The sequence below is a fragment of the Rhinoraja longicauda genome, chromosome 12, assembly GCF_053455715.1.
Source record: "Rhinoraja longicauda isolate Sanriku21f chromosome 12, sRhiLon1.1, whole genome shotgun sequence".
NCBI classification, from domain to species: Eukaryota; Metazoa; Chordata; class Chondrichthyes; order Rajiformes; family Arhynchobatidae; genus Rhinoraja; species Rhinoraja longicauda.
Genome location: NC_135964.1, coordinates 11,222,524 through 11,246,846, shown reverse-complemented (window position 1 = coordinate 11,246,846; position 24,323 = coordinate 11,222,524). Strand labels below are relative to the sequence as shown.

The 24,323-nt window shown below is 45.0% G+C and overlaps 1 protein-coding gene across 4 annotated transcripts in view; it reads right to left on the bottom strand.

The window, feature by feature from the left end:
- The window catches only part of LOC144598494 (E3 ubiquitin-protein ligase DZIP3-like), a 65,673-nt gene that overhangs the window by 20,711 nt on the left and 20,639 nt on the right, over positions 1-24,323 (bottom strand). For 3 of the 4 annotated variants that reach the window (XM_078408646.1, XM_078408649.1, XM_078408648.1), the window contains 11 exons: positions 23,867-23,973; positions 22,089-22,355; positions 20,245-20,556; positions 14,552-15,208; positions 12,286-12,330; positions 11,641-11,726; positions 7,718-7,774; positions 4,125-4,180; positions 2,754-3,015; positions 1,638-1,754; positions 924-1,042 (listed from right to left, as the gene is read on the bottom strand). In XM_078408646.1, coding sequence (XP_078264772.1) covers positions 924-1,042; positions 1,638-1,754; positions 2,754-3,015; positions 4,125-4,180; positions 7,718-7,774; positions 11,641-11,726; positions 12,286-12,330; positions 14,552-15,208; positions 20,245-20,556; positions 22,089-22,355; positions 23,867-23,973 — 2,085 coding nt within the window. The remainder of the gene's footprint in view (positions 1-923; positions 1,043-1,637; positions 1,755-2,753; positions 3,016-4,124; positions 4,181-7,717; positions 7,775-11,640; positions 11,727-12,285; positions 12,331-14,551; positions 15,209-20,244; positions 20,557-22,088; positions 22,356-23,866; positions 23,974-24,323) is intronic. The other variant, XM_078408647.1, reaches the window with a different exon arrangement.

Genomic DNA, 24,323 nt, shown 5'->3' with positions numbered 1-24,323 from the left:
ACGCGGAGGGCCCGACACCGACCAGGGGAGCCAAGATCATTCTGTCAACGGAAGACTCGAGGCCCCCGGCCGCAGGAGGACAAAGAAGGGAAGAGATTGAACTTTTTTCGCCTTCCATCACTGTGAGGAATGTGGAGGAGTCACTGTGGTGGATGTTCATGTTAAAATGTCTGTCTTGTTGATTTTTATTGGTATGACGGTATGGCAAATTGAATTCCTCGCATGTTACAAAACATACTTGGCTAATAAATTATGATTATGATTAGAGTCACAGAGCTGTACAGCATGGAAACAGGCCCTTCGGCCCACTTTGTCCATGCCAACCAAGTTTGCATAATGGGCTAGTCCCATTTGCCTGCATTTGGCCGATATACCTCTAACCTATCCTATCCATATCTAAATGTCTTTTAAAAAGCCACAGTTGTATGTACTTCTATAGCTTCCTCTGGCAGCTCATTCCTGAGTGAAAAAGTTGCCCCCAAGGTCCCTCTTAAATCTCACCCCTATCACCTTAACCCCGTGCCCTCTAGTTTTAGAATCATCTACGCTGGGAAAAAGACTGTGAGCATTCACATTATTCATGCCCTTCATGATCGTACACCTCAATAAGGTCACCCCTCAGCCTCCTGCGCTCCAAAGAAAAAAGTCCCAGCCTATCCAACCTCTCCCGAGAACTCAGGCCCACAAGCCCAGGTGACATCCTGGTGAATCTCTTCTGTACTATTTCCAATTTAATGACATCCTTCCTGTGGCTGGATGCACACAGTAGTCCAAGTGCGGTCTCACCAACAACTTATAATCACTGAGGTCTTCCCAACAGAATTCATATTCCAGAAGATAAATAAGCAATATTGTCTAGCTTATATTTTAATTGTTAGAGATTTGAAGCTAATTGGATATTGCACTGATGAATGCAGGCGTACCGGGACATCTCCAGCTGGTGATATTCTTGGAGCTGAGTGTTCAGGCTCTCTGTAAACATTCTTTGCTGTTGCTCTTTCTTGTGTTGAATCATCAAATGCTCCAAGTTTTTCTTAAGAACCTGACAAAACAAAAAAGCATTCAGACATTTTTGAAACTCAAATGAAAATGATAGTTTTGTGTGATAAGGCAGAAGTGCTTGTTGGTGAACAGCAACAGTGAGATTGAAGGTAGACACACAATGCTGGAGTAACTCAGCGGGACAGGCAGCATCTCTGGAGAGAAGGAATGGGTGACGTTTTGGGTCGAGGCCCTTCTTCAGACAGTGAAATACTGGAAACATGCTTACTGAATTTCTGAACCATCCTATCAACACGAGAGAGCAGTCCTGGGCTACTGTCTACCTCATTGAAGCCTCTCGGACTATCTTTAATCGGATATTACTGGACTTTATCATGCACTAAACGTTATTCCCTTTATGTGGTATCTGTACACTGTGGACGGCTTGATTGTAATCATGTACAGTGTTTCCACTGACTGGTTAGCGCGCGACCAAAAAGCTTTTCACTGCACCTTGGTACACGTGACGATAAACTAAACTAAACATGCTTGCTGCTCGCTGACTTCCAATGACAATGCTTGTGCTACACTGAACAATTATAAGCATGTCACGCTGTGGCTTACAATAATGCAAATGTAACATTTACAAAACTTACATTGTTTTCAGTTTCTAGATCATTCAATTTTTGTTTGATTTCGGAATCTCCTTTGCTATTTTGCCAAACGTCGCCCTGTGATTTGGCAATGGCTTCCTGCGGGAATGAATACACATCCTGGAGAAGACAGGGAAACATCAGTTCAGAGCACCTTCCTGTGTTGGAATCTATGACTCCGTTACAATAATGTGCTGCCCATGTAGTCGTTCAGCAATGACAGCAGAGCACAGCACCATCGTCCATTCACACCACCCTGGCCACGCTACCTTGGGGAAGGTGGTACAGGAGCCTGAAAACCATGACCTCCAGAATCACAAGCAGCTTCTTTGCAGCAACCCTCAGGCTCATGAACCACCCTGTACAACACTCACCTCAACCGTACCTCAGCGACTATGGACTTTGGTTGCACTATAGCCTTCAGTTTTGTACTTGTACAGTGACCTATTATTACTGATCATATCGCTGTGATCCCACAGCTCAGGCCCTCGAGTCCTGGCAACATCTCCTAAATCACCTCATGTAGCCACCAACCACGACATCCGGAGGCTGCAGCGCATCGTTCGATCAGCCGAGAAGGTTGTTGGCTGCAACTTTCCCCCCCAGAGACGAATTGTAGACTGCAAGGGTCAGGAAGCGAGCGGGTAAGATCATCTCTGACCCCTCTCACCTTGGCCACAAACTATTTGAAGCACTTCCCTCTGGAAGGCGACTCCGGACTTTCAAAGCCGCCACAGCCAGACATAAAAACAGCTTTTGTCCATGAGCAGTAGCTCTACTCAACAACCAAACGTCTGTAGCCTCCTTTTGCTCTAGTATTTTATTTCATTCTTCACATGTTTAAACTATAGTGTTTTATTCTTAATTGTTTACTGTATGTCGTATTGTTACTTAGGAGCAAAGCACCAAGACAAATTCCTTGTATGTGTACATACTTGGCTAATAAAATTTATTCAATTCAATTCAATCTTCTGTGCACTCTTTCCAGCTGAGTAACACCCTCCCTAATGTTGATGTTGAGTCTGAACACAACACTCCAAATGTGGCCCCTTCAATGTCTTGCACAACTGTGACATAAACTTTTGTTTAACTTTTTTTGAAGAGGAAATTCAAACTTACTGCACTGGGCTTGTTGCTGTGCGTGGGAACACCATCGACACCATCCAGCTCACCATCACTCTGGTAAGTCTGGTTAACCCCCTCACTGGTCACAGAGGGAGCAGTGTGATGGGTCGCAGTGGGCACAGGCGAGAGCGAGGAGTCGATGGGAGCCACTCCCGATGTGGACACATGTCGGCTACTGCTTGCCACCTGATCGCTGGCTGGATCCACAATGGCTCGGCCTTCTTTCACCGGGATCGACAGGGCCTCACTGTCACCACAACAAAAACGTTAAACACCGGTAACTAAAATGAACGTACGGCATTGTCAGATGAATTGTGAATGTCTCACCTGGTAGGGCTCTTTAGACTTTAGAGATACAGCGCGGAAACAGGCCCTTCGGCCCACCGAGTCCACGCCAACCAGCGATTACCTCGTACACTTAACACCATCCTACACACTTGGGACAATTTACAATTTTACCTGATCCAATTAACCTGCAAACTTGCACGTCTTTGGAGCGCGGGAGGAAACCGGAGCACCCGGAGAAAACCCACGCAGGTCACAGGGAGAACGTACAAACACCGTACAGATAGCACCCGCAGTCAGGAGTGAACCCGGGTCTCTGGCGCTGTGAGGCAGCAACTCTACCGCTGTGCCACTCTGTTGCCCCTATCCAGTCCCTGGCTGGTGATGGAGGGAGGAGGGGCAAGGACAAGTAGGGGAAAGTGTCAGGGGTCAGAGAGGGGTGGGTGGACCAGGGGGTCATGGGTCAGAGAGGGGTGGGTGGACCAGGGGGCCAGGGAGGGAATGGTTCACTCGGTGGGGGGGGGGTAAGGGATGGGCAGGATGTGACTGATGGTGGGGTCCAACTGGATAGAACTAGTGATCGTTGGCATGGACTCGGTGGGCCGATGGGCCTGTGTCCACACTGTAACTCTAAACTAAACTACTGCACGTGGGGGTTGGGGTGATGTGCTAGATGCGTCACACCATCACTACCTGGTGAAAGGTGAGGACAAGGGGGGGCTCTCTTTCTCTCTCTCTCTATTCTGGCGGGCAGGAAGTGGGGTGAGGAAAGGTTAGAGACACAGGGAATGCATCTTGTAGAATGTTTGTGGAATTCTCTGCCTCAGGAGGCAGTGGAGGCCAATTCACTGGATGAATTTAAAAGAGAGAGATAGAGCTCTAGGGGCTAGTGGAATCAAGGGATATGGAGAGAAGGCAGGCACAGGTTACTGACTGTGGATGATCAGCCATGATCACAATGAATGGCAGTGCTGGCTCGATGGGCCAAATGGCCTCCTCCTGCACCTATTATCTAATGGCCCCTGAAATTTCAGAAGGGTTCGAACTACTGTGCAGATGTGGACACCTTGCCCAACTTACTGCTCTGTAGAACCAGCGGCTGGTGTTGTATGATGATCATCCTCCTTTACTGCAGCCTGAAAGGGAAAATTACATCAGCAAATGTTACCTGCACCAGACGCCTGCAAAATGCGTCTTATTAGCCATCAAAAAAACAACATCACATCTTTTTGCACTATTATTGTTGTTTGTTTGTTTGTTTTTCTGTGTGTATATATGTGTGTGCGTGTAGAGCCATAGGGAAATAGTGATTCAGTGTGGAAACAGGCCCCACGGCCCAACTTGCCCAGACCAGCCAACATGTCCTGAAGGTATCACAAAATGCTGGAGTAACTCAGCAGGTCAGGCAGCATCTCTGGAGAGAAGGAATGGGTGACGTTTCGGGTCGAGACCCTTCTTCAGACTGATGGCTGGGGGGATGGGGACAAAGAAAGGATATAGGTGGAGACAGGAAGACAGTGGGAGTACTGGGAAGGTGGAGGTGAAGAGAGGGACAGAGGAACTATCTAAAGTTAGAGAAGTCAATGTTTATACCGCTGGGCTGCAAGCTGCCCAAGTGAAATATGAGGTGTTGTTCCTCCAATTTGCGGTGGGCCTCACTATGACACTGGAGGAGGCCCATGACAGAAAGGTCAGACTGGGAGTTGAAGTGCTCAGCCACCGGGAGATCAGGTTGGTTAAGGCGGACTGAGCGAAGGTGTTGAACGAAACGATTGCCGAGCCTGCGTTTGGTCTCGCCGATGTAGAGAAGTTGGCATCTGGAACAGTGGATACAATAGATGAGGTTGGAGGAGGTGCAGGTGAACCTCTGTCTCACCTGGAAAGACTGTTTGGGTCCTTGGATGGAGTTCAGGGGGGGAGGTAAAGGGACAAGTGTTGCATCTCCTGCGGTTGCAGGGGAAAGTGCCCGGGGATGGGGTGGTTTGGGTAGGAAGGGACGAGTGGACCAGGGAGTTACGGAGGGAACGGTCTCTGTGGAAAGCAGAAAGGGGAGGGGATGGGAAGATGTGGCCAGTAGTGGGGTCCCGTTGGAGGTGACAGAAATGTTGGAGGATAATTTGTAGGATACGCTGGCTGAAGGGGTGGAAGGTGAGAACGAGGGGGATTCTGTCCTTGTTACGAATGGGGGGGGGAGGGGGAGTAAGAGCAGAGCTGCGGGATATAGAGGAGGCCCTAGTGACACTAGCCCCACCTGCCTGCGTTTGGTCCATATCCCTCCAAACTTGCCCTATCCATATACCTGAATAACTGTTTCTTAAACGTTGGGATAGTCCCTGCCTCAACTACCTCCTCTGGCAGCTTGTTCCATACACCCACGACCCTTTGTGTATAAAAGTTAACAAGTTAAGTTTCAAGTGTGTGTATGTATTTATATATGTATATATATATATATATATATTGTGTGTGTATGTGTATATATATTTGTATGTATATCTATATATACACACAGTGAACTTTTTTTCCTCTCGTTTATTATATTGTTACAGTGTACTATGTTTACATATTCTGTTGTGCTGCTGCAAGTAAGAATTTCATTGTTCTATCTGGGACTTATGACAATAAAACATTCCTGACTCTTTAATGAGATTTGTTGACCTGGGCTGATTACATTGACCCTTGTGCTCCTTTCTATCTGACCAGTAACAATAAGAGTGCACTTGTACAGGATTCAAGCGAGTGAATTTAAGAGATTTATTATGTTCCCATTTTGTAATCCCTGCTATTATTGTAAACCCCCGTGTGTATTCCACTCTTTAATTACCAGTGAATCCCTGGAGTTGCTTCACAGTCCTTGTACTCTGGCTAACACTGGTTTATATTTTTCTACCCCTGTTTCTGATCACAAAGTAATCTATTGACAATTTAATCATTAGTAGGGACTAATCAATAATTAAAATTGCAACACAAAAGGTAAACATCTGATCGCACAGAAACTGGCCCTTCGGCCCAACTTGCCCACACCGACCAAGATGTCCCCTCTACACTAGCTCCACCTACCCACATGTGGCCCATATCCCTCTAAATCTTTCTTATCCATGTACCTGTTCAAATGTCTTTAAATGTTGTTATAATCCCTGCCTCAACTACCTCCTCTGGCAGCTAGTTCCATATACTAACCACCCTCTGAGTGAAAAAGTTGCCAATCAAGTTCCTATTAAATCTTTCCCCTCTCATCTGAAACTTGTCTCGTCTGGTGCTTAATCCCCATATTGTGTAATACTGTAGAAGTTGAAATAGTAGTTTTTTTAATGCATTTATCTTCAAATTGTACGTTCCGTACACTTGCATCTTATTCCCTTCAGAATGCCCCGACCATTTAAAGATATCTGACCGCACATGGTTCTAAGTTAGCTCCGACCAAAAAGAACAACAGCAGAACAGAAAATTACAATTGAAGGGAGACACAAAATGCTGGAGTAACTCAGCGGGTCAGGCAGCATCTCGGGAGAGGGTGACGTTTCGGGTCGAGACCCTTCTTCAGACTGATGTCAGGGGAGGGGGCGGGCCAAAGATAGAATGTAGTCGGAGACAGGGAGACTAGTGGGAGAACTGGGAAGGGGATAGAGGGAAAACAGGAACTATTCCCTTCTGCGAGGCAATTTGGACGTTGACTTTTACCAAAGCAAAATTAAACATAAGTAACCATTACAAATGGCTTGTGATACTTCCAGATGTCACGGAGGCAAATCCAGGGTGTATGGAGTTGTGAATTCATTGCAGCACACAACACACAATCTTGCCGGTGTTCAATGTGATAATATGCACCAGTACTCCACACCCACACCTCGGAGGATAAAAACTAGATTTTCAATTTTTAATATTTCAAAAAGATTACTAAAGAATACAAAATAAAATGTGGTCATGTCCTTATGTGTACTTATGCCTCTTACAGGATGATGATCCATCATTGAGACCAGCGGCAAGGAACGATATGTGTACTGTACCGTTCTGTCTAAAACAAAAGCCCAGACCTCGCCTAACAAGCATGTAGGAAGGAACTGCAGATGTTGGACTAAACTGGAGATAGACACAAAAAGCTGAAGTAACTCAGCAGGTCAGAAAGCATCTCCGAATAAAGAAATAGGTGACGTTTTGGGTTGAGACCCTTCTTCAGTCTGAAAAGGAATAGGTGACACTTCGGGTCGAGACCCTTCTTCAGTCTGAAGAACAGTGTCGACCCAAAAAACGTCACCAATTCCTTTCTCCAGAGATGCTATGTGACTAGCTGAGTGACTCCAGCTTTTTGTATCTATCTTCGCCTAACAAGTGGTTCTTTCCTAATCACAATTAGTTTCAAACACTCACAACAAAGTTTTAAACAATTCCAATAATTCACTATTTAGTTTCAAACAATTTCAAAATGTGTTGCTCGGATTCAGATTGTACTCGCTCGAGGTCAAACCTGGCTGTGTGGCTCTCGAACACTGGCAGCTCTTTAAACAACATTTATACTTGACTGGAAAGATCACGTTTCTTTTTGCCTGCAAATCAGTACTCCGAAGAAGGGTCTCGACCCGAAATGTCACCCATTCCTTCTCTCCAGTGACGCTGCCTGACCCGCTGAGTTACTCCAGCCTTTTGTGTCTAGTTTCAGTACACTGGTGACAGCTTACCTTTTTACTTTTAGACTTTTTCTTTTTCTTCTTCGACTTTGTTTTGGTTTTTAACATCTGCGGTGAGAGGCAAAGAAAATAAGTCCATTTAGTAGAATTCCAATTTTAAATATAATCATGAACATGAAAATAAATATCATATAAAGGACAAGGCTAGGCCTGGAGTTCAGTCCTTGAATTGGCAGAGGTCTGACTTCAATAGTACAGGACGGCATCTGGCAGACAAGTGTCAGGGGCTGTGAGGAGAAGGCAGGAGATTGGGGTCGAGAGGGAAAAATAGACCAGCCATGATTGAATGGCAGAGTAGACTCGATGGGCCGAATGGCCTAATTCTTATGGTCTTATCAAAACGTATAAGATTATTAAGGGGTTGGACATGTTAGAGGCAGGAAACATGTTCCCAATGTTGGGGGAGTCCAGAACCATGGGCCAAGTTTAAGAATAAGGGGTAGGCCATTTAGAGCGAAGATGAGGAAAATCTTTTTCAGTCAGAGAGTTGTGAATCTGTGGAATTCTCTGCCTCAGACGTCAGTGGAGGCCAATTCTCTGAATGCATTCAAGAGGGAGATAGATAGAGCTCTTAAGGATAGCGGAGTCAGGGGTTTGGGAAGAAGGCAGGAACGGGGTACTGATTGAGAATGATCAGCCATGATCACATTGAATGGCGGTGCTGGCTTGAAGGGCCGAATGGCCTACTCCTGCACCTATTGTCTATTGTCTAAGCAGATTGGAGGAGCAGTTGGAGGGAAGAACAACATCCGATATGTAGGAGGCGAGTGAAAGAGAAATAGTAAGTGTTGAGAGTCAGCATGTCCCTTCAAGGGTAATGAACAAAGCTGGTATGATTAAGGAACATTTCTCAATTCTGTCAGGGTGAATTTCTGTGAAGCATTCTGCCGTAACACGGGCTGCCTGCAGAGAATGTCTGTGGTCTGATAAGTACGTTTGCTGATGGCTCAAAGACTGAAGTTGCAGAGAGTGAGGTTGGTCACCTCAGGGTAGAGCGGGCCATGGATCAACTGCAACATTGGCCAGAGCGGCAGCAGATGCAATCCAATCCAGACAAGGGCAAAGTTAACGCCACTTGGGCTGCCTAATACCGGCTGGACTACTGCAGTAAACAGCAGGGACATTAGAAGTGTGGATGTAGGGAGGGACCCTGGGGTGCAAGCCCATCACTCCCTGAAATGGCGACACAGGTTGATAGTGTACAAGGGCTGCGTTTACACCTTCATAGGCAGAGGTATTGGGTACATGAGCGGGGACATCATGTTGTGTCCTGTCTGGCCATCAGGACACAACATGTGGTCACACTAGAAAGGGTGAAGAGACTCGCCAGGCTGTGGCTGGGAATGGAGGGCGATTGGACAAGGGGAGATTGCACAGGTTGGGATTGTTCTCACTGGAGCTCAGGAGGCTGAGAGGTGAAAGTAAAGAGGTTTATAAAATTATAAGGAGCAAACATGGTGTGTAGATAATCAGTCTTGTAAAAGGGCAGGGATTCTAACACTAGAGGATATACAGTGCATTCAGAAAGTATTCAGACCCATTCACTTTTTCCACATTTTGTTACATTACAGCCTTGTTTTAAAATGGATTAAATTCATTTTTTTAATCATCAATCTACACACAATACCCCATAATAAAAAAGCGAAAACAGGTGTTTAGAAATTTTTGCAAAGTAATTAAAAAGAAATAACTGTAATATCACATTTACATAAGTATCACATTTACATTGATTATTCTGGAGATGTTTCTACAACTTGATTGGAGTCCACCAATGGTAAATTAAATTGATTGGACGTGATTTGGAGAGGCACACACCTGTCTATCAGGTCCCACAGTTGACAGTGCATGTCAGAGCAAAAACCAAGCCATGAAGACGAAGGAATTGTCCATAGCCCTCCAAGACAGGATTGTGTCGAGACACAGATCTGGGGAAGGATATAAAACAATTTCTGCAGCATTGCAGGTCCCGAAAAGCAGTGGCCTCCGTCATTCTTAAATGGAAGAACTTTGGAACCACCAGGACTCTTCATAGAGCTGGCCGCCCGGCCAAACTGGGCAATCGGGGGAGAAGGACCTTGGTCAGGGAGGTGACAAAGAACCCGATGCTCACTTTGACAGAGCTCCAGAGTTCCTCTGTGAAGATGGGAGAACCTTCCAGAAGGACAACTATATCTGCAGCACTCCACCAATCAGGCCTTTATGGTAGAGTGGCCAGACGGAAAGCCACTCCTCAGTAAAAGGCACATGACAGCCCGCTTGGAATTTGCCAAAAGGCACCTAAAGGACTCTCAGACCAAGAGAAGCTAGATTCACTGGTCTGATGAAACCAAGATTGAACTCTTTGGCCTGAATGCCAAGCGGCACTGCTCATCACCTGGGCAATGCCATACCTATGGTGAAGCATGGTGGTGGCAGCATCATGCTGTGGGGATGTTTTTCAGCAGCAGGAACTGGGAGACTAGTCAGGATCAAGGGAAAGATGAATGGAGCAAAGTACAGAGAGATCCTTGATGAAAACCTTCTCCAGAGCGTTCTGGACCTCAGACTGGGGTGGAGGTTCACCTTCCAACAGGACAACGACCCTAAGCACACAGCCAAGACAGTGCAGGAGTGGCTTCGTGACAAGTCTATGAATGTCCTTGAGTGGCCCAGCCAGAGCCCAGACTTGAACCCGATCGAACATCTCTGGAGGGACCTGAAAATAGCTGTGCATCAACGCTCCCCATCCAACCTGACAGATCTTGAGAAGATCTGCAGAGAAGAATGGGAGAAATTACCCAAATACAGGTGTGCCAAGCTTGTAGCGTCATACCCAAGAGACTTGAGGCTGTAATTGCTGCCAAAGGTGCCTCAACAAAGTACTGAGTAAAGGGTCTGAATACCTATGTAAATGTGATATTTCAGTTATTTCTTTTTAATTACTTTACAAAAATTTCTAAACACCTGTTTTTGCTTTTTTATTATGGTGTATTGTGTGTAGATTGATGATAAAAAAAAGAATTTAATCCATTTTAAAATAAGGCTGTAACGTAACAAAATGTGGAAAAAGTGAAGGGGTCTGAATACTTTCTGAATGCACTGTACTGTAGGTTGAAGGAGAGAGGAAAAATATTTAAAGGAGATATGAGGGAACATTCATCCATGTAAGAGTGTTGGGTAAATTGAGAGAGGAGGTGGTAGAGGCAGATACAACACAATGGTTGAAGCATTTGCACAGGTACATGGATGGGATAGGAAATGGAGGAATATGGGACTAGCATTAATAAGCCTCTTGGTTGGCACAGATGCAATGGGCTGAAAGGCCTGATTCCATGCTATGTGGCTCTTACAATTTCTTAAACTTTTAACCAACGATGGAACTGTGAACTACTTTCCTTTGCAAATAACATAAAGAAGGAGGGTCCTGACCCAAAATGTTACCTATCCGTGTTCTCCAGAGATGCTGCCCAACCCGCATCTCCAGCACTCTGTGTCAACTTATAAAGGTGATTTTGGCTGCAGAATGTGCATGTCCAGGGTTAGGGGAAGGTATGAATAACACAAAAGGCATGGAAGGAATGTTTTAATCAGTGCATTGATTCAATGTAGAAACGCTAGAAGGCTTATATGAAGAAACTTGTCAGATTAGCATTGTACAAATCCAATCTCCTGGCCTGTGGAATGTAACTGTATAAAGTATTTATTTTATCAACTTCAGCAGCATTGTGAAAAGGTGCATCATTCACTGTGAGACCAGCAGCAATATCCTGACCAAGGGAAGCTGACAGAACAGAGGCATTGACAACAGTTAGAATGCTTCCCTCTCTTTTCTGGATGCTATGAGATGAATGAATCTTTTAACCACTCATTAATAAAGTCACACACGTGCAGCTTACAAACTTAGTTGGTGATAATTTACCAGAGGAAGGACTTACCATTGAGTGATCATCGTCCACTGGACTCCCCGAGGAATTTACTTTTTCTTTTATCTCAGATGGGGGAGGAAGTGCAGGTAAAACAGCTGACAAAAGAAATAGCAACTGGTTAATCTAACTTCTCACCATCACGCAGCAGAAATACCGCTGCCCTCCACACTGCCAGCCCCCATCGCTAGAACCAGAGGAGATCGTGTGAGCAGCTTGCAATGTGCTCTCCACTTCTGCATGACGGTCACATTACACACCCACACTCTGGTCTTCCATTTAAAAACTTGCCTGAAAATGCATTTGGGGCAACATAGTCATACAGTGTGGAAACAGGCCCTTCGGCCCAACTCGCCCACACCGGCCAACAATGTCCCAGCTACCCTAGTCCCACTTGTCTGCGCTTGGTCCATAACCCTCCAAACCTGTCCTATCCATGTACCTGTCCAACTGGCAACAGGCAACATCCAGGAGTCTCTTTCGTCGGGTAATTCTCACAAGGAGAATTAGTGAATATTAATTCTGCACTGATCAATGTGAAAGCTATTCAGGTTTTTGGTAGTCTTATGGCATCCCAATTACTTTTGTAAAATGTTCAGTCCAATAAACCAATGAGCTTGTTTTATTCCACATACATCGGTGGAACCAATTACTTACTGCTAGTTGGTGGTGTGGTCGCTTCTGTTGATTGTGTGGTCTTTCCTATTGAAGCAAAGGGATGAGAACGTTTTAGTGTTGATGGTCTGTGATCTCCAGCTTCAAGAACAGTTTCTTCCCGGTAACTGTCAGGCTCCTGAACACTGCACAACACTAACCTCAGCAACTATGATCTTCTACAGACTGTGGTTGCACTACGGACTTCAATTTTGTGGTATTATGGTCACCTCGTATTACGGTTATTAAATGAATGTATTATTGGTTATTATTTGTTTATCTGTGTTATTGCATTCATGGGCCTGTAAAGCTGCAGCAAGTATGAATATCATTGTTCTGTCACCGATACACATAACAATTAAAACGCTCGGCTCTTAATGACACCCAGAGAAACTTCAGCTTACAAGTTACATTAATATCTTTCAGCTGTCTGCCAACATCAGAGCCGAGTTACTTTTTGAGCCAAAGCTGCTTGATTATTTAGCTTAGTTTAGTTTAGATACAGCGAGAAACAGGCCCTTCAGCCCACCGAGTCCACACCGACCAGTGATCCCTGCACATTGACACTACCCTACACACACGAAGGACAAGTTACATTTATACCAAGGCCCTCAACCTACAAACCTGCACGTCTTTGGAATGTGGGAGGAAACCGAAGATTTCGGAGAAAACCCATGCAGTCACGGGGAGAATGTACAAACTCCGTACAGACAGCACCCGTCGTCGGGATCGAACTCTGATTATGCAAAGAAAAATGAGTTTGCAGTAGACCCTCGACACCAGGACAAATTCCATCCAATGTGGAGAGGAGACTCATCTATGGTAACACTATCCTACACACGCCAGGGACAATTTTACATTTATACCAAGCCAATTAACCCATGAACATGTACGTCTGTGGAGTGTGGGAGGAAACTGAAGATCTCAGAGAAAACCCACGCAGGTCACAGGGAGAATGTACAGATAGCACCTGTAGTCAGGATCGAACCCGGGTCTCTGGCACTGTAAGGCAGCAGCTCTACCCATTCCAGGTATTGTCATTTTATGTTACCCTTTGAGTGATTATTAATTGAAATATGAGATTTCAATATTTTGCCATGCTTTGCTTTAGAGTTAGATAGAGCTCTAGGGGCTAGTGGAATCAAGGGATATGGGGAGAAGGCAGGCACGGGGTATAGATTGGGGACGATCAGCCATGATCACAATGAATGGCGGTGCTGGCTCGAAGGGCCGAATGGCCTCGTCCTGCACCTATTTTCTATGTTTCTATGTCAGCTGGAACAACGAATGGATCCACTTTATTTATTTTTGTTCCTGTAGCTTTGCTTAAAATACAAGTATTTTTCCTAATGCCCTTGGCAGTATACTATTGGTATTGGTTTATTATAGTCGTGTGTACTGGGATAAAGTAAAAAACTTTATTCTGCGTGCTATGCAAGCAAATCACCCCATGCAGGAGTGCGTAGTGCAAAAGAGAAAATAGACAAAGAGCAGAATATAATGGTATAGCTACAGAAAAAGTGCAGATAAAAAAGGTGCAAGGGCTATAATGAGGTAGATTGGAAGATCAGGAACTCATCTCTAGGGTATGAGTGTCCGTTCAAGAGTCTAATAGTGCACAACCGGAGTCTGTACAGCAACCAAACTCACGGTCCATAGAAGACCGTAGTTGCTGAGATGGTGGTTAGTGCCGTGCAGTGTTCAATAGAATTGTTTAGTAATTGACAGGTGTATAATCTGCTGCTGTGGAATTCATTGCCACAGACAGCTGTGGAGGCCAGGTCAATGGCTATCTTTAAAGCGGAGATTGATAGACTCTTGATTAATAAGGGCGTCAATGGTTACGGGGAGAAGGCAGGAGAATGGGGTTGCGAGGGAGGATTAGACCAGTTCAGTTCAGTTTTGTTTATTGTCACGTGTACTGAGGCACAGTGAAAAGCTTTTGTTGCGTGCTAACCAGTCAGCAAAAAGTCAATACATGATTATAAGTGAGCCATTTACAGTGTAAAGTTACATGATAAGGCAGTTAAAGTAAGAAATGTTGCTGTAGGAATAGAGATTTAAGAGTGTGGAGTGATTGTAATGCGAGCTTGTAGATCTACTCTGTGGCTGGCACACAAATAGTCGCCTGTGTCGGGCGCCATCTTGGTAACAGCCATGATTGAATGGCAGAGCAGGCCCGATGAACCGAATGGACTAATTCTGCTCCTATGACCGTACGATACTTTCAGCTACAAAAGTGGGGCGCTGAGCTGGTGAAGGCGACTACCTTGCTGAACAAGTGACAGGAGCAGTTGCATGACGTCTGCCACCGGCTTGCCCAAGTAACCAGCCAGTCGGTGATGATCCTCCCACAGGGCTTCGATGGGAAAACTCTTCAGGTCTTGCAGCTCCTCCTCATCCGCCCCCAGGTCCATCAGGATCTCTGCAATCCTGTCCCACATGACGGCAAATTCGGACTCTGTAATGCCGGTGTTGAGAGTTTCGAAGAACAGCCTGTTTCGCAGTCGGCAGAGGTGCAGCAAGGAGGCACCTCTGCTGTGGTCACTGGACGACGGCTCATTGTCCCAGCCTCGCCGCGGCGCAGGAAGGACCTTCAAGTGTCTCATGAGCGACGCCAGCAACGTGATGTCAAAGGTATGCGAGGAGGGCTGCTCATTGTTGGGGGGGTAAAGTAATCTCCATTCACCAGCCTCCACCATGGCCTTGGTGCCAACCTTGTGGTAAGCCTCCAAAAGACGTTTATGTTTCAGCAGCTCCCTCTTTAGTGCCTGGGGCGGTACTGCCCGATCGAATATTTGCAGGAGGACCTCAGTGCCCTTTATTATGAGCAGATGAAGAAGACGGTAGAACAGCGAATAATCCATGTCCTTGCAAAATGAATCCATGGGGGAAGCATTTCCAAAATTAGGAACACTGTTTTTGTCTGAAGATCAATACACAAGCTTTAGTACAATTGCATCGAACAAATGGATAAATGAAAAATATCATGCATATGGGTGTTTCCGTAAATACAGCACTCAGTGGTGAAACTGAGGGTCACCAAACTTCCAGGTTATTTGCTTGTTTTTTTTGTGATATTCACATTGTTTCATATCCTGTATTCTAAGTAGGATACATCATGGTGTACAGCCAAAATAATGAGAGGAAGCAAAAATAAATAAATCTGTTTTTACAAAGACAAATATCAGATATCTTGCCTTTTTTGGTGACATTTTCCAAGCAGGATTTTATCAAATTCTTAGGCGAGTTTATACCAGAAAGATTACATTGATTTTGTAATTCAATAACTCTATATAAGCCAAATTCTGATTATGCTTATGATTTTTATCATTTATCACCCGAGAAAATGGTTTTCTGATGCCCTAAGTTTTTGCAGCAGAACGTGTCAATTTGGACACGTGTTAAATGTGTGAATTGAAAGCAGAGTAACCGTTTTTATATTTATTGTTCCTTTTTTTATTGTTTATGTTTTGTGTTTAAGCTTTCCATTGAAATACTTAATAATGAAAAGAACTTAAAATCATGAAATAAAAATCTAGTTTGCTCACCTATTTTAGTGATGTCTCATTCTGTTGTGTCCCCCAAATTGAGTCACATCGTGAATGCTATTTATAGAGCGTTAGTGGGGGGGGGGTTTTGCAGTCGTCGCGATTTTTTAAAATATTCAAACAACACGATTGATAATGACCCTGGCGTGAACTACGGGCCTCGTGGTGAGTTAGGAGCCGACATTTTGTAAGGGAGCTTCGAAACCAGTAAGTGTCCCATATATGTTTTATAAATCTTTTTTTTCTCTCGTTTCTTCTCTCCAGATTTTGAAAGTATAAAATTTTGATCAAATTTTGATCGATTTTGATCACAAATTAGCTCAAAAGGATCATAGGTAGGCCCATTTTTAATCCTGTGGTATTTCATTATCTGTATACTAAAACTCTCGTTAGTTTGTTTGTTTGTTCCTGAACTCCAGCCAAATCGGTACACAATAGCACAACAATTTTAGGCCCACCTTACTCACCGTCGTCCCTTTGGTGCTAATGGAAGATGTTTCATTGAAATTGGTTATATTTATTCAATTTTAAAGTTTAAATCTATCTCCTAGGGAGTGAGGGAGGGAGGGAGGGGGGTGGACGGATGATAAGGGGGATTGAGGGTGATGGAGTGGGGGAGAGGGGAAGGGGAGGGAGGGAGGGAGGGGGGGAGGGGAGACGGGAGGGGGAGGGGAGACGGGAGAGGGAGAGGGAGAGGGGAGGGGGAGAGGTGGAGGGAGACGGGGGGAGGAGAGGGTACTGCACCAATGTAGGAGAGGTAGTGATTTATTAACTTTCAAACTTGGCCACCCATGTCACAGGTTGGTACCCTGATTTACGGAAACACCCATATACATAACACAAGTATTGCGAAACACATAGTCACAACTCTGCAACCCCATACAGGTCATGAACAAAACCTGGATTTTAGACTGAAAGTCATCATTTTTAGTCAGGTTGTCAATTTACCTTTCAATCTGAAATAATGAATGTCTCACCATATTCCACAACCTCGCTCACCCCGTCATTCTGCTCCTCCCCCACCTTTGAACACTCATCTCTCATCCCCGAGTTCCCCATCTCCCTTTTATCCACCTCTTTCCCGTCTCCCCATCTCCTTCCACCCATATCCCTCCCTCTGGCTTTATATTTCACTCCCCTTCGCTCTTTATCTGACGCCCTTCTGTCTCCGTTTCACCTCCATCCTTTTTGTCACTTACTGCACCCAATCATCCCCCTTCGCGTGTATCCACCTATCACTTGCCAGGTTACCTCCCCCTCTCTTTTCAAGTTTTCTCTCCCCTACTCCATCAGTCTGAAGAATGGTCCTGACCCGAGACATCATCTCTCTATTCCCGAGACATCATCTCTCTATTCCCTCCACAGATGCTGCCTGACCTGCTGAGTTCCTGCAGCACTTTGTGTTTTGCTCAAGATTACAGCACCTGCAGTTCCTTACACCCCTCTGAACTAAGAAGAGCTGAGAGCGCACTGGCAGGTCAGGCAGTGTCTACAGAGAGAAAGGAAAGTTAACACCGACTCAACCACCTTTCAGCAATTATCTGCTTTCTCTCTAGCGTTTTCTGTTTTGATCACTTACTTGGTTAAACATCCAATCTCAGAACGCACGTTTTCTTCAGTACAATGCAACTAAAAGTATTAATAGAGTGGACGTGGAGAGGATGTTTCCACTAGTGGGAGAGTCTAGGACCAGAGGTCATCGCCTCAGAATTAAAGGAAAGAGATGAGGAGGAATTCCTTTAGTCAGAGGGTGGTGAATTTGTGGAATTCATTGCCACAGAAGGCTGTGGAGACCAAGTCAATGGATATTTTTATGGCAGAGATAAGTAGATTCTTGATTAGTACGGGTGTCAGAGGTTATGGGGAGAAGGCAGGAGAATTGGGTCAGGAGGGAGAGATAGATCAGCCATGATTGAATGGCAGAATGGACATAAAGGGCTGAATGGCCTAATTCTGCTCCTATCACTTATGAATTTATGAACTTAATCTCACTTGGAGTAAAGTGAATCTTGTGAACATATCTGGAATTAATTACACTGGGAAATTTAGTCGGGCACTTCCTGCCACAAGTCACCCACATGACCCAGACTGAGTGATGACATCGAGAGTTGATGTCATGATATCATTCTCTTTGCAATGGTCCTTTTGCAATTAAACCAGAAAATGCTGGAAGTACTCAGCAGGCCAGTCAGCCACAATGAAGAGAATAAACAGAAAGGTCAATGCTTTAATTAGTGGAGTACACGGCTCCTCTTGGAGCACAGTATGGTGGCAGATGACACAAAGCTGGGTGGTAGTGTGAACTGTGAGGAGGATGCTATGAGGATGCAGGGTGACTTGGACAGGTTGTGTGAGTGGGCGGATGCATGGCAGATGCAGTTTAATGTAGATAAATGTGAGGTTATCCACTTTGGTGGTAAGAACAGGAAGGCAGATTATTATCTGAATGGTGTCAAGTTAGGAAATGGGGGAAGTACAAAGAGATCTGGGTGTCTTTGTTCATCAGTCACTGAAAGTAAGCATGCAGGTACAGCAGGCAGTGAAGAAAGCCAATGGAATGTTGGCCTTCATGACAACAGGAGTTGAGTATAGAAGCAAAGATGCAGTTATACAGGGCCTTAGTGAGACCGCACCTGGAGTACTGTGTGCAATTTTGGTCTCCAAATTGGAGGAAGGACATTCTTGCTATTGAAGGAGTGCAGCGTAGGTTCACTAGGTTAATTCCCAGAATGGCGGGACTGTCGTATGGTGAAAGACTGGAGTACCTGGGCTTGTATACACTGGAATTTAGAAGGATGAGAGGGGATCTAATTGAAACATATAAGATTATTAAGGGATTGGACACGCTAGAGGCAGGAAACATGTTCCCAATGTTGGGGGAGTCCAGAACCAGGGGCCACAGTTTAAGAATAAGGGGTAGGCCATTTAAAATGGAGATGAGGAAAAAGTTTTTCACTCAGAGTTGTAAATCTGTGGAAGTCTCTGCCTCAGAAGGCAGTGGAGGCCAATTCTTTGGATGCTTTCAAGAGAGAGCTAGATAGAGCTCTTAATGATAGTGGAGTCAGGGGGTATAGGAAGAGGGCAGAAATGGGGTACTGATTGTGAATGATCAGCCATGAACACATTGAATGGAGGTGCTGGCTCGAAGGGCCGAATGGCCTACTCCTGCACCTATTGTCTGTTGTCACATTGTCCTGATGGTGCCTGTATTGGGCAGCAGCGCCAAGTGTGGAGTCATGCATTTTGGTAGTAGGAATAAAGGCTTAGACTATTTTCTAAATGGGGAGAAAATTCAGAAATCAGAGGTGCTAAGGAACTTGGGAGTGCTGGTGCAGGATTCCCAAAAAGTTAATTTGCAAATCAAATCAGTCATAAAGGGCTAGAATATAAAAACAGGGATGTAATGCAGACTTTATACGGTGCTGGTCAGACCACATTGAGAGTATTGTGAGCAATTCTGGGCCTCATATCTGAGAAAGGATGTGCTGGCGTTGGAGAGGGTCCAGAGGTTTACGAGAATGATCCCAGGAATGAGTGGGTTAACATATGATGAGTGATGGCACTGGGCCTGCACTCGGTGGAGTTTAGATGGATAAGAGGGGACCTCATTGAACCTTACCGAATAGAAAAAGGCTTGGATAGAGTGGATGTGGAGAGGATGTTTCCACTGGTGGGAGAGTTTGGGGCCAGATGTCATAGCCTCAGAATAATGGGACGCTTCTTTAGGAAGGAGATGAGGAGGAATTTCTTTAGTCAGAGGGTGGTGAATCTGTGGAATTCATTGTCTCCTGTGGAGGCCAAGTCAATGGATATTTTTAAGGCAGAGATTGAGAGATTCTTGATTAGTACGGGTGTCAGAGGCTAGGGGGCGAAGGCAGGAGAATGGGGTTAGGAGGGAAAGATAGATCAGCCATGATTGAATGGTGGAGTAGACTTGATGGGCTGAATGGCCTAATTCTGCTCCTATCACTTGTGAACTGGACAAATCACGGGTTTCACACTGGACACACCACAGGTAACAATGGACACACCACAGGTTTCACACTGGACACACCACAGGTAACAATGGACACACCACAGGTAACAATGGACACACCACAGGTTTCACACTGGACACACCACAGGTAACAATGGACTCACCACAGGTAACAATGGACACACCACAGGTTTCACACTGTACACACCACAGGTAACAATGGACTCACCACAGGTAACAATTAACACACTACAGGTAACAATTAACACACCACAGGTTTCACACTGTACACACCACAGCCTGTCACAGGTGTAACACACCACAGCCTGCCACATGTTCTACAGTTTTCTCCTCATGTCCTGCTTTTGACATTCTGAAAAACTAAAACTCCACGCCAGCTCGAATAAATGTTAAACTGAGAAAGCTCCAACTTACTGAACTTGTCAAACGCCTGGTCAAATTCTGCAAATAAAGGCTTCAGTTTGGGAATCACATCTTGCTCTTCAGCCAGAAGAAACACCAGCTCTCCAACCTGGCTCAGCACCCTTTTGCCGATCATTTGCTCCATCAACTTCTCTGGTCTTTCGTCGGGCGGAATTGTAAGTAATACCTTGAACTCCTCTGGACTTACAGCTCTCCTTGAAAGCAGCTCCTTAGCCATTATGACGATGAGGTTTCCTGATTCATGAAGGATTTGAATTACGGTTGTCTTGTAATTAAATAAGAAGTATAAACTACACAAATCACCTGGGGGAAAAAAACATGCAAAATGTTTGCACAGGAATAAGAAGAAAATTCAGGCTTAAAAAGATGAATAAATTTATGGTTATTTTTAAATGGGAATAACTTCTCACGGGGTTTGAACAATGTGTTGCAATAATTACATTACAAAAATGAACTGCAATAATAGGCGGTGTCTTCATGAAAAAGGTGTTTTGTAATGAAGCTGTTGTCAGGCAACTGAACCATCCTCCCACAACCAGAGAGCAGTCCTGAACTACTATCTACCTCATTGGTGACCCTCAGACTATCTTTGATCAGACTTTACTGGCCTTATCTTGCACCAAACGCTATTCACGTTATTCCCTTTATCATGTATCTGTACACTGTGAATGGCTCGATTGTAATCGTGTATTGTCTTTCCGCTAACTGGTTAGCGCGCAACAAAAGCTTTTCACTGTACCTCGGTACACGTGACAATTAACTAAACGCAACAAAAATGAACTGCGATAATAAGCTCAGTCTTCATTACTAAATTTGGTAGAAAGAGAAGGAACTTCATCAACATTCGAGGAGTTCAGATCTCCCACTAATACACCCTATTATTTTTATAGCTATCTGCTTTCTCCCTACACATTTGCTCCTCTAATTCACATGGACTATTGGAAGCTTATCATACAGTCCCATCAAAGCGATCATTCCCTTTACGAAGTCCTATCCGTCTAGCCTGACCGGTTGATCCCATGAGAATATCTCCTCTATGCATGTAGTTTTGTCCTCCCTCATCAAAATGGAAACCCCCTCTCCTCTCTTACTGCATCTCGATCATACCCGGAACATCTATACCCCGGGACACGGAGCTACCAGTCCTGACAGCCCAGCCCTTCTCTCAGCTGTTTCATCCCAGTCATGAGCCAATCCACATCCTAACCTGACTCTAGTCTCTAGCTCTTGTTGAAAGCAGCATCTTGCCTTTCTCTGCCACGTCCCTGCCTGTCTCCACGACTAAACCTTCTCCCTTTGACCACAGTATTTGTCCCCATCTTCTCGTCTGCCTCTTTTATGCTGTTGACCCTTCCCCCCCCCCCCCCACCTAAATTCACCCCTCCTTCCCCGAAATTCCGCTTCCCAGGATATTGGTTCCCCCTGCAGTTCAGGTGCAACCCATCCCTCCTGTTCAGGTCAGGTCTGCCCCAGGGGAGATCCCAATGGTCTAGAAATCTGAATCCCTGCCCCTGGCACCAACTCCTCAGCCAAGTGTCCGCCTGGACTATCCTTCTACTCTTGCTTTCACAAGCACGTGGCAATCCAGAGATGGCCTTTTAATTGCTTTATTGAATGCCTACATGACTCTGCAGGACCATGCCCCATTCCCACCTTCACCGAAGGTACCGATGTGCACAATGACCTTCGGCCGCTCTCCCACACTCCCCCTCCCACCACCCCTTGAGAATCTGGAAAAGGGTTCAGGAATTCATTTACAAATTGAAATGATCTTCATATTGTCCATAGCAGTCTTTCTGGCTCAATGAAGAGTAAATTAAGAGTTCAAATCTTACTCAATTCCAAGATGTGTGTCAACCATTCCAACAGTTCAGAATGATGAGAAACATTCCGCTTCATGAGCAGGTTCAGGAAGTGGCGCATCTTAAAATTGCAGTTCCACTCCAGAACATGGTCCACAATTACTTCAGCAGGAATCCTCTTGGCAAACTCCTCCTTTATGTTATACTCAATCAATAGTTCAGACCAGTTCCCCATATGACTGATTGCGTTTTCAATCAACTTCCTGTTCTGAGTAATTTCTTGAAATAGGCGACACTTGACTGTTGGAGAGATCAAAATTTTATAGACGAATGTCGTTAAAACTGTGACATTTAGCAGGTTGCAGGCTCACATTCCTTTCTGTCAAACATTTCAAGTTTAGTTTTCGAGATACAGCGCAGAAACGGGCCCTTGGGCCCACCGTGTCCGTACCGACCACGATCCCCGCACATTAACACTATCCTACACACACTAGGAACAATTTACATTTATACCAAGTCAATTCGCCTACAAACCTGTACGCCTTTGGACTGTGGGAGTGAACCGAAGATCTTGGAGAAAAACCACGCAGGTCAGGGGGAGAATGTACAAACTCCATACAGGCGAGCACACGTGGTCAGGTTCGAACCTGGGTCTCTGGCGCCGTAAGGCAGTGGCTCAACCGCTACACCACCATGCCATCCTCTATTTTTAATATATATATATTTTTTTAATTTTTATTTCTGCAAGCACAAACCACCCCCTCTAGATGAAACAGGTAACTGAGGTTGGCTAATGAACAGCAGCCCAACAAAACCCCGTGAAAAAGACTGAGTGGTCACTTTGCCCCTCATGATCTTGTACATCTCAATAAGGTCACTCCACAGCCTCCTATGGTCCAAAGAAAAAAGTCCCAGCCTATCCAACCTCTCCCTGTAACTCAAGCCCACAAGCCCTGGTAATATCCTGATGAATCACTCTGCACCCATTCCAACTTAACGATATCCTTTCTACATTCTGTATAAGTAGTAGATGAATCTTTGTTCGTTGAACAATCTCCTGTGTTCAGTGATCACTGTATTTGGCGCTCTTCAAAAAAGGCTTGATTGCCTCTCCCGATCTTTGCGCTGTGTTTTAAAGTTTTCTTTAACAGCAGGTGCTCCATTGGCAACACTCGACAATGTTGGCAACTGCTCCATCTCGTTAGGGTATAGCCCAGTGATGGGCAGATCTCTGATCCAATGTATCTACAGACTACGAGGGTCAATAATCAGAAATACTGCTTCAAAATCTGACTGGGCATTTCTTCGCAAATTCCACTCACATTGGATCAGCTGTCTTCCCGTGTAACGATTTCATGTTCATAGGGTGTGCTCAGGACAATTAGGTTTTAATTCCCAAGATCCTATTTAAAGAGGGCCAATTAACCTGCAAACCCACAGGTCCATTTAGAACAGAGATGAGGAAAAACTTTTTCACTCAGAGAGTTGTAAATCTGTGGATTTCTCTGCCTCAGAAGGCAGTGGCCAATTCTCTGAATGCATTCAAGAGAGAGCTGGATAGAGCTCTTAAGGATAGCGGAGTCAAGGGGTATGGGGAGAAGGCAGGAACGGGGTACTGATTGAGAATGGTCAGCTATGATCACATTGAATGGTGGTGCTGGCTCGAAGGGCCGAATGGCCTACTCCTGCACCTATTGTCTATTGTCTTTGGGATGTGGGAGGAAACTGTCTCACTCTCTCCTCACTAACACTGGATGCAAACCCGACACACAAGCTACCCATGGCTCAGAAGCAACAAGACACAAACAAACCTGGTGGATGGAATGGATGGAACTCTTTCTTTGCCATCTCAACTGTCTTCAGCTCTTGACATTTACTGGATTCCCCCAGAACATCTATTTCCTTCGGTTCACTCTCCCTGCAAGAGAGGCAAGAATAAGCCACGTGGCACCACAAGCCTACTCTGCCCAACAATAGATAGATTCTGGTTTAATCTCAGTCACGATGAACAGAAGTAAGCTAAAATGGCTTTCACGATAATAAACTAAAATGGCTTTAGCTTCTTGGTTAATATCAGAGGGAAGAGATATTTTGTTCCACCTTTAATTCTCCAGGTGAGGCTGAGCTTTGATCAAGTGTCATCGTGGACCCAGCTCCCAATATTAGTTTATTTAGTTTAGAGATACAGCGCGGAAACAGGCCCTTCGGCCCACCGGATCCACGCAAAACAGCAATTCCCGCACATTAACACCATCCTACACCCACTAG